General features: G+C 30.9%; 1 protein-coding gene across 1 annotated transcript; it reads right to left on the reverse strand.

Annotated features, from left to right (window-relative positions):
- Nucleotides 1-49: 49 nt before the first annotated feature.
- On the reverse strand, nt 50-6,371 carry LOC107185550 (RAD50-interacting protein 1). The gene is made up of 12 exons (XM_015573253.1): nt 6,243-6,371; nt 5,902-6,140; nt 5,065-5,238; nt 3,237-3,371; nt 2,883-3,144; nt 2,574-2,799; nt 2,329-2,494; nt 1,508-1,673; nt 1,205-1,425; nt 801-966; nt 596-729; nt 50-244 (listed from the first exon to the last, which is right to left on the reverse strand). The coding sequence occupies exons 1-12, from the start codon at nt 6,369-6,371 to the stop codon at nt 61-63; spliced, it is 2,202 nt and encodes a 733-aa protein (XP_015428739.1). The 3' UTR covers nt 50-60.
- Between the last annotated feature and the right edge of the window lie 3,887 nt (nt 6,372-10,258).

The raw sequence follows: 10,258 nt of genomic DNA on the forward strand, positions 1-10,258 counted from the left end.
AAATATTTTTTAAATATATTTGAAATTCATTGAATTTTCTCAATGTATTAAAAGATCTCATTACATATAAGCTATGTTAGTTCTAGTTCCGAGTACTTTCAGAGCTAGTTCGGGTGACATTTTGAGAACCCCAATATCTGCTAATATCTCCTTTGCTGTAGTTTCATCATTGTTATCAAGAGCTTCGAGTAGTAACATTGCTGACCCCAATAGAATATTTAATAAAACGCATGCTTCTTTAATCCTGAAATATAATTTGAATATTCAATAAGGAAAACACAGAATTTACTATAGTACTTATGTGTGTAACTTGAAACTCCGTACTTTAAATTTAAGGTGTTGTAGAGGATAATGATATAATATAACAGAAGTACAGAATTTTTAAGATCAAGCTTCTAAACACGTGATGGCAAGTATTACACATAGTTTAACAACTCTGATGATAATAAATTTATACATAGATATCTCCTGTTTCGCAATTTTTACCACGGAACAACAATTATACATATTGTATGAATAAATGTCTAGATATAAATTCAATTTGGAAATATCTGTATATACATGCCTCTGTATACACACGCACAATGTTACTTACAGTGGGAAATATGATTCTGGATTACTGATGTACAAGCCAAATAATGGGAACAAATTTCTAAAAATATCATATTCCAATTGTTCAGCTCCGCCTGTGTTAAAGTGATTTACCAAAACAACTTCTTCTAAAAGAAACTGTAAGAAAAAATCATTTCTAGTATAACTTCTGTATGTAATTATGCTTTTCCATATAAATCTTTTCTTACCTGATCAAATTGTAGGGCTAAATTTTTCCAAGCCTGATTAAATAACGGCAACGCAAGTGTATTATACAACTGATTAAGCTGTGTTGCTAATTCTTGAAACATAGAATAACCACTTGGAGTAACCGACAAAGAAACAACTTCTTTAGCGGACTGCATTGCAAACCATCTGTAAAAGATAAATCTTTATTCATCTCTACGTGTAATTATATTTAGATTCTATACAAAAATAATATTTTTTAAAAATTGATAATTTTAAAGTAAGTAAATATTAAATACTAAGCGCTTTGTAGCAATCGCTGTCCAAAAAAAGTATTCGAGTATATTACGAGCAAATATTCAAGCCTATAGGCGCCAAACATCAGTGAAAGAGTTTAATATTTAAAGTTTATATAGGTTATACTCACTTATCTGTTCTATAAGGCCTGCTTCTTGCCTTTACATCTAAAGCTACTGCATCGCTAATTTCATTTATTAATTCCTTTTCCAGTCTTCTCAAAAGGGCAACTGCTTCATCGAACACAGAACCCTCTACCTCACCTATACTTTCAGTAATATCACTTCCTTCAAAGGTTGCAGACTCAACTGCTTCAAATTGTTTCTTAAAAAAATATAGTTGCAAGAAATGCTAAGAAAAAGAAATGATCTAATTAGTGTGTAATAATAGTGTGTATGTAATATAAGTACCTGGTTAGTTTTAAAACACTTACAACTGTGACCCCCCATTCTTCTAGGACGGTTGCAACATAGTGTAAAGAATTAAGAATGCATGGCATAAGGGATGTTAAAGGATCTTCGTTAGTTTCATGTAATAATTGAAGTAGCCTTATTCTCCAATCGTCAATGAGTTCTAGTTGTAGCTCTAGAAACTGTAACCTGAAAATTTCATTTCGTACATAAAAAATAAACATTTGACTACAATATTACTTGCTTCCCACGAATAACGTGACTCATTCAAGAAAAGCTTTTCCTATAAATTTGATCTTTTTTAAAATATATGTATACAGGGTGGGGCAATAACTATGTTCACTTTAAATATTACCGTTATTTGTAATAATATGAAAAAATGTTATATACAAAACTTACACGGTATAGAGGGCGGCATATTGTGACACAAACATTTTCTGCGTGGGTGAAGGCATAGAGGAGATTTTAAGGTCATCTCTATTTTTCTTAATGGAATGCTATGTTTTTTGCTATGTTATAGGAAATGCTCGAAGTGGTGACCATTTGCGTCAATGCAAAGTTGCAATCTTCGTATCGCTGCATCATAATTCCAACATGTGCTAGAATAAGTTCAGAAACAATAAGACATGCACGTGATGCAGCGATACGAAGATTGCAACTTTGCATTGACGCAAACGGTTTATAATCTAGAAACTGCAATCTTTGAAACACAAACACATTTTTTTAAAAAGGTCTTATAGTTTTTGAGAAAAAAATTCCGAAGAAACACTCGTTTTTCGGCTTTCTGACTGAGCATGACCCCTTAATCAAGTTAGATTTGACACCTTGTATATGATATGCATACCTGTGACCAGGCTGAGGCAAATGTTTATATCTATCAGATATTGTTGTAAGGAGTGTAAGAAACGCATCTGCACATTCTGTCACTTTCATGTCATCAGTATCAGAATTTGATAATTTTTCCCAAGCAGTACTTGAACTAAGAATTGCATCCATTTTCTCGGTAGCATCTAAGTTTTTATCATATCAATATTAATGACAAATTATATAGTAAGTTATTAAATCTTAAGAAATAGTTTATGTTCTTACATTTCTTTTCCATGTTAATCCACTTTACAAAAACATGAGCTTGGGTAAGAACAAAAACTGTAGCTGGTTGTGTCGATGGATAGAACAGTGTTTCTCTCAATTCTCTTTCGAAACCTAAAGCTTCGTCCACCAAGTGAGCAAATAAAGCATCGTCATATTGCACTATTGCTAACTCCGAATGAAGTTTTTCGACTGCTAACTGTACTAAAGCTTGCATAAATTCTACCTGTTGCAATAAAGTAATTTGTGCGTAAACATTATCAATATATTTCAGTCACAAATAACAAGGTATTAATACTCTTGTAATACCTTCATATCTACATGATTAAAACCTATTGAATTTGCTACCGGTTGAACATTTTTTTGTACCCACTGAATATGATCCTTAATCCATGTTAATATTTGAGTAAAAAACCATTCTGGTTTGTCTTGTCGATTTGTTAATTTTGTACCTGTGAAGTGATATATAAATCTTTGTCGCAGTGGTCGTACCATTAGTGAAATTGGCAAACTCACTGGTGAAAAGTCTGTTAACAGGACTGACGTTACCATTGGTTTAACAGATTCTTCTCTGCATACACTGCATTAAGGATGATATAATCTTTTTAATATAAACGATTTTAACAGAACACAAAAAAGACAATATATTCGACGAAAGGATACGGTAATTGCAAATGTAGTAAATATTCTGTAAGTATTTTAAATTTAGTTAATGTTTCCGGCATGGTTGTAATTAATGAATTTGAATTGCTGCCACAAAATGGCCATTTCAGTGTCTTCAATATATCATTGTATTCCCTGCAAATTGTACATGTAAGTATTATCTGTAAATACGCGAATTTAAATGTTCTTCACTGAATATTGAATAAATATGAGTGTTGTACATATGTTGCAGCGCTATATTTAGCAGCGAATAGTTTAACACATTGACAATCACGGTGGTCATCGGTGACGGCATCATTTAATTATATGAAAAAGCATTTAATTTTTAAACCTTGTATCGTTTAAAATCTTATAAATATAACAAGTAGTAGAGCAATGATCCAAACAAAGAATGTACAAGTGAACATGTAAATATTTATATTTACAATAGCAAAAACTTAAACGAATACATTTTATAAAGAAATTCACTTATAGTTAAGAAATTGTGACAGTCAATGTGTTAATAGTGCATCTCTGCATGAATATACTTTCTATCGTGAACGTTATTCATTTGTACATTGAATATATCAATTTACATTATGTATTTTGCAACATTAGATACATTGTTTACGTTACTATCTGAATAAATTATTAGCTCACAAATTTCTCACAAGTACCTTTTCTTTAAATAGCTATGTAATTAAATTATTATAAATATTCATACAAATATTTCATTAAACAAGTAAAGCTGTGTCAAATAATTCTCATATTTGTATAATACAAGGTGAGTGGTAGGTTTACAAATTAGTAAACAAGTTATGAATTATCAACTGTACTATATACTCTAAATTATAGATATATAGGATGTAAAGCTGATGCAAAATTACTTTTTTAGGGCAGAATATAGCTATAGTTAGTTTCTTTAAATCAACCTATTAAAATCGTATGTATATTTTCAAATACTTATATTTGAGATCTACTTTCTTTTGTATATTTTTGTCCACAGATTATTCAGTAAATTATAAACTTATTTAAATATTAATTTATGTAGCGTTCTGGGTAATTCATAACTGAAATATAATTCATAACTAAATCTCATGTACATGTTTATAGATATTTACTTATTATGTATATAAATATATAAATTATTTAAGGATTAATATGTGAACATTTTTTGTATAAACAATCTATTCATTGTGTATATTCTGATTTGGTTTTCACTGCAGAGTGTACAAGAGAAATTCTATCTAAAATAAATGTTTGATTTAGAAATCAGCATCATACAGTGAAAATTATTTAACACTTTATTATGTACTATAAAGTGATTGGATTAAAGGTATTTCTTCATGAAAATTCTAGATGCAATTCCAAATATTATTTTAACTGTAGTAATATGTAGAATTTATATGTATATCGTTTATAATTAGTGCAAAAATCAAAGATTTTCATTGTCCGATATACAATTCTAATTGGAATACCTTTCTCTAAATTCATTGACCCCTTGCCCTACTTTTTTCTTGACATCTACAGTCTCCAGGATTGTATTGTTGTCGATAGTTTCCCAGAAACGAAAGGAATTCTGTACTTATCGCAACTGTAGTTTTACTGTAAAAGTTAAATATTAATGCCAGCAATGTGGCATTTCACTTCAACTCAAAGAAAACAGAATAATATTCTTCTTTGCTGAATCGATTTTGAAATCGTCAACACGAATCTGACTCAATGTTATAGGCCAAGGGGTTAAAACTTTAGGAATAGTTAGATTATTTCACAAAAATTGTCCAGTACATACTTATATATATTAAATAGTAGGTAAATGTAGAAAAGTATATATAGTAAGAGAATGTACTTAGACAATTTATCCTTTATGAGGTTGTGCCAAAAGTGTAGCGTTTCTCTTACGTAATTTACAAGATGATAACAGGCAGATTGTTGCAACTGACAACTAATATCCGTAAGATTTGTATATAATGAAATAGTTGACTCATCATCACCATTTGCTAAAGACAGTTGAACTTTGTCACTAAAAACAAATATTTCTTTAATTATAAGAAAATTATGAGATGCATAGGGTGTCCTTCAATGTGTGATACACCAATAAATCAGAGATGGGCAAACTCATTATCTAGATAAAAAATTTCGAATAACGAATAAAAGATAAAAAAAGATTTCGTCATATTTAATTGTTTACATGTGGAAATTTCAATTTTTAAATAAATAATTCTTCCTTATGAATGAATCGTCAAACAATTATTTAATCTCATTAACTGTTTAAAGCTCAAGGACGATACCCTTAGATACTACTGCTTTTCACTGTGTATTATTCGAATAAAATTCAACCCAACTCTACAATAAATTGATAATATGTTATAAAATGCATCAAAATATTTATTACTAAAATAAATGATTTTGAAAATGTACTATTCTGTGGACAAGTGGACTGTATAATACAGAAAAATTTGAATCGTATGTACCTTGCTTGAACTAATAAGTGATTATATCTTGAACATTGATTAACAAATTAATAAACTAAGTTGAATTTTAATGAAACTTTCTAATGTCTTAAATATATTCAAAATTATTTTTATCAACAAGCAACACCTTATTTAAAATATGTTTAAAATCTTTTTCTTGATTAATCATTCACTGTAGGACACACTATATAAATCATTAAATAAAAGTTCACCTAATATTTTCAACATATTTTACAAAACTCAAATACGCTAAGGATTTATCCAATTGACTTATTGTGTTAATAATTTTTTGCATGTCTAAACTTTTATCATTTTCATACATTGCTTTCTGTATGTCATTTCTAAACTCTGTAGAAGCTATTTCTAATTGTTGGAATTCAGTAGTTATTTTTTCCACACTTTCTATTACTACCTTCACCTTCGAAGGAGCTTCAGACGATGCCATTGATAACTAAAAATTTAAAGAACGATTAGTAAAGTTATTTAGGATATCAAGATTTAAATTAATCAAATAAATTTTTAAATGCATAAATAAATATTCATACATCCGTACCGATTTCTCGATTTCATTTTTTTGTGCGTTAAGATCTTGATGAAATTCGTATATTTTTTCCAGTCCTTTCAAACTGGAACCTAATTCTTTGTTAAATTTTTGTATTATCTTCCGTTTTGTGTCTATCATGGTGTTACAAATATTTTATTTGCAGAATAAATTCGATAGAACCAGTTCGAGGTTATGTTACTTTCTGTTAATTATTAAGTTAAATTAGTTTCTAAATAAAATGAATTTGGAAATGTAAGAAATTCCAAAATATAGTGACACCACATATGGTATTAATTTTGTCATGCACTTCCACCACAAAAGTACTGTCTATAAACACATAACAATCGTATGTACGTCACAACCCACAACAGCACTGAACAGCACACTGTCAAAGTGTCAACTGCTGTCAACTGTTGTCAACACATTACTGAAAACAATGTTCTATATGTACTTATTATTGAGGACAGAGATGTCACATAAAGTCACGTGATCTTTTTATGAACCTAACGTTATGCTAGAATCTGTATTTGAAAAAGGGAATACACAAAATTTTTAATGAAAATAGTTTTTCCATTATATTATTTTTCTTGATTAGTCACTAATTCATTAAGAATGGACAAATATGTATTCAAACATTCAGATGTACTCAATTTTTTGTCTTATTTTACATACTTTATAATATTTACACGATAATATAACAATAATGTAAGTTGTATACAATTTAATATATATTAGATTCTCTGGGGAATCCTCATGAATCAATAGTGAATAACAAATAATATTAACATTCACATGTGTGTTCTTTATCTATCCACAATAATATCTTCATACATATATTTCCTAAACTTTGGCATCATTGTCAAATTGGCGGGAAGTATATATCACAGATGGCGTTCTGGAAAGCACGCTGTTTCAAAGCATTGAGAAAGGGGCAACAAAAATATCACGAAACATCGTATATTAATACTTTCCATCTAAAACGAATTGGAATAACAAATTTTCGAGGATAGACTGGGCTATGTATGTAGTTTAATTCCTTTATTAATCGTAGAATAAATTAGAATACGAGTTTTCGACAATTTGTCAACCAGATGTATAAACATATGATTCTGACATTGTTTACAACCAAGGACTGCTGCGAAATGAAATTTCTAAGAAATCGTCCTTGTGCGTCTGTTTTTCCGTTTCGTGAGGGTCATTGTCCGCCAATCGCAGGTATACGTAAAAAAAGGTTGTACGAAAGTGTAATATAGTGCTGAATATTCTATTTAGGTTAAAATAGAAATTGTTACCCTTGTCCACTGATTTACCAATCACGATCCTCGTAAGATAGCCGAATCAACCGATCGCGACTACTCAAAGACGGCCTAAGGGTCATTCGTCTCCGGAAAGTTGGAGTAATAAGACGTGAAGTGAGCTCGCTCGTGTCAAATAGTACGTGATCTCTACTTTTCACATTTAATTATTCATACCAATTATTAGTGCCTTGGTTAGTTCTCTATCGTTACTGTCGTTTAATAATTCTTTAATTTCGAATAAATTATCGTAAATTAATTCGATATTACGGGACAAGATGGTCTTCGCGACTTCCGTTATCCATACTGTAGTATTTACGCGTTTCTGATTCCATTTACAATTTTTCACGGCACACCTATAGTTCAATAGTTCTTTATCTGTAAGAAACCCATTGTTAATTTAATGTAATTGTTTTGAATAAATGTTTGTTTTCCGTTTCAGAGTACTGGATGGAAAGGACGTGCTATCTACGCCATGACAACATTCATTCGCCGGAAATTTGTGAAGTTTGGTAATTTATTGTAACAAATAGGTGACATTCTATTAGATATTTTTATTTTATCATGTTTCTATTATGCCTGGTCATGAGCATGATCCTGATTTCTTGATCTACTGTGCTAAGATCGAACAAGAATTCTTTCGTGAAATATTTTGAATTCAAATGCGTAGTTGAAGAATTCAAAATGGTTACCGTGGACGTTAGAAAATTTAAACATTTAAATTCGAAATATTTGCAATTTACTGTGTCCCGGTTGCGAAATTGTTCGAATACAATAATTTAACGAGTCTATGTTTATGGAATCATCGTTTTTTTAGTTACATACAGTTTCGGTTGTAAGTTTACTTACACAGAAACTGCGTAATTGTTCATGTTCATCGAAGCATGAGTAAACATGATACTTGTAATGACTTTTCAAATGTTTACAAAAATTGGGACATGGTTTAGACAGAGAAAACAAACATGCTTAGAGCTCCAACAACAAATATCTTTAATCCATTTGCATTATTCGGAAAACAGGAAAATTGACCCATATTACCAAAATTTTTTTTAATTATATAAAGATAGAAATGTTGCAAAATGCATAAAATAGGAAAAAAAACGCACATCTGCGCTTCGGTGATAATGGCCAGGAAAGTTCCGTGCATATATGAGCTTATGAAGCAAATGGGTTAATACAATACATAAATATTAAATATAAACGTATGACGAATTTAATATATTCCTAAATTGAATATTTATTCTGTAATATTTAATAATATGTGAGTTCATGTTAATTATTGGAAGGCAGTATTTTCTCGATAAACACTTGGTAGGATATAAAAAAAAAAAGGACAGGCAGGCACAAGTGTGCTGTATTGTATTTCTTCCTATGTACTTTTCTTTCAGAGTTTTATTTGGTGGCTGCGCGCAATGCAGTCGAGTAGAGTCAGTGTTTACATCGTAGACAATTTTTTGTTTATGCGGAGCAAACTAGGTCCGTGTAGAATCTCACCGGAGATGCTAGGTTTTCGCGAAAGTAGAGTCAGTGTTTATTGCGTGTTATCAATTACTGTCAGAGTGTCTGGACACTTTTTGCTTTTTGAGTCGCGAAAGTATAGTCAGTGAAGAGGATATTTTTTCGCAGCTCTGTTTACAGAGGATGTAAGTATCTTTATATTTTATTACTTACACTATTCAACTGAAACAGCTAGAATTTGTAAGGAGATTCTAGCGATTTCTGTTCCTTTTTTGTTCAGTTTCATCAGGCACTGTATCAACGACTGTTGCAGATGATGTCCTCGGGCGAAGCTCCACCAGCCAAGACTGTAAGTATTTTTACATTTCATTGCTTACATTATTTAATCGAAATAGCTAAAGTTTTAAGAAGAGATTGTAACGCATTTTGTTCCTTTTTTTTCTCCAGATTCCTAGAGTCTTAGACGGAGCCCTTCTGTCATCGGGTGAGTCGCATGCTTTTATTCCTCCGGTTTCCAATCATGTCGTAGGACGATTGGTTTGGTGGACAGGGTGACTGGTTGTATACGTGCTTAATTTGGCGAGTACAGTGAACGTGGATATACAATCATATTCGCGAGTAGTGACATCCAGGGCCGGCCCTAGGGTAGTCGACGCCCTGCTGCGAAGTTCTTTTATAGCAACCCCCCCCTATATTTTTTTAAAGACAATAGTGGTTAATTTTCGGGTAATAAAAATAATAAAAATATATCCTATTAAATTTGGTGAACATTTAAAAATTTTTAAAACAGCATACATATTATTTAAAAAAATAATCTTGTAAGGCTGTGCATTATGCCTTGGGCCGACCCTGGTGACATCAATCTGTTGTGTTTCTTACCTTAGGCTAGGGTCTTCTTGTACGCCGCGTTTATTATTAGTAAATCAATTCAAAAATATTTTATATTGGAAGTATATTTATAAATGTATATCAATTTACCGTGAAATATTGATTTTTGGTATTTTGGGGCTAGCAGTCCTATTGTTTAATCAATTGCTTGGAGCAATGCTTCTTTGATTATTGTCAACGTTGCTTAATGAATATTTTCATTTGTATTATAGATATAAGTACTCGAAAACAGACGTGAAAATTAAGCAGCGTATTTTGATACACATGTATTGAGCTAGAACGTTACGTTCTGGATAAATGTGATACTAGAGACCATGTACAAGAAGGCATTTGGCGACGGGTAGATTTCCGAGTCAAAGTGAAATGAATGTCACACTTATATGT

The sequence above is a fragment of the Dufourea novaeangliae genome, unplaced genomic scaffold (assembly GCF_001272555.1).
Source record: "Dufourea novaeangliae isolate 0120121106 unplaced genomic scaffold, ASM127255v1 scaffold48, whole genome shotgun sequence".
In the NCBI taxonomy this organism is placed as follows: domain Eukaryota; kingdom Metazoa; phylum Arthropoda; class Insecta; order Hymenoptera; family Halictidae; genus Dufourea; species Dufourea novaeangliae.

What these genes read in the sequence shown, in the direction of transcription:
- LOC107185550 (XM_015573253.1), bottom strand. Translation starts at nt 6,371, where the DNA reads ATGATAGACACAAAACGGAAGATAATACAAAAATTTAACAAAGAATTA. An exon ending in TTAATCATGTAGATATGAAG is followed by an intron (nt 2,800 to 2,882) that starts GTATTACAAGAG and finishes TTATTGCAACAG; the next exon opens with GTAGAATTTATGCAAGCTTT. An exon ending in GATTAACATGGAAAAGAAAT is followed by an intron (nt 2,495 to 2,573) that starts GTAAGAACATAA and finishes ATAAAAACTTAG; the next exon opens with ATGCTACCGAGAAAATGGAT.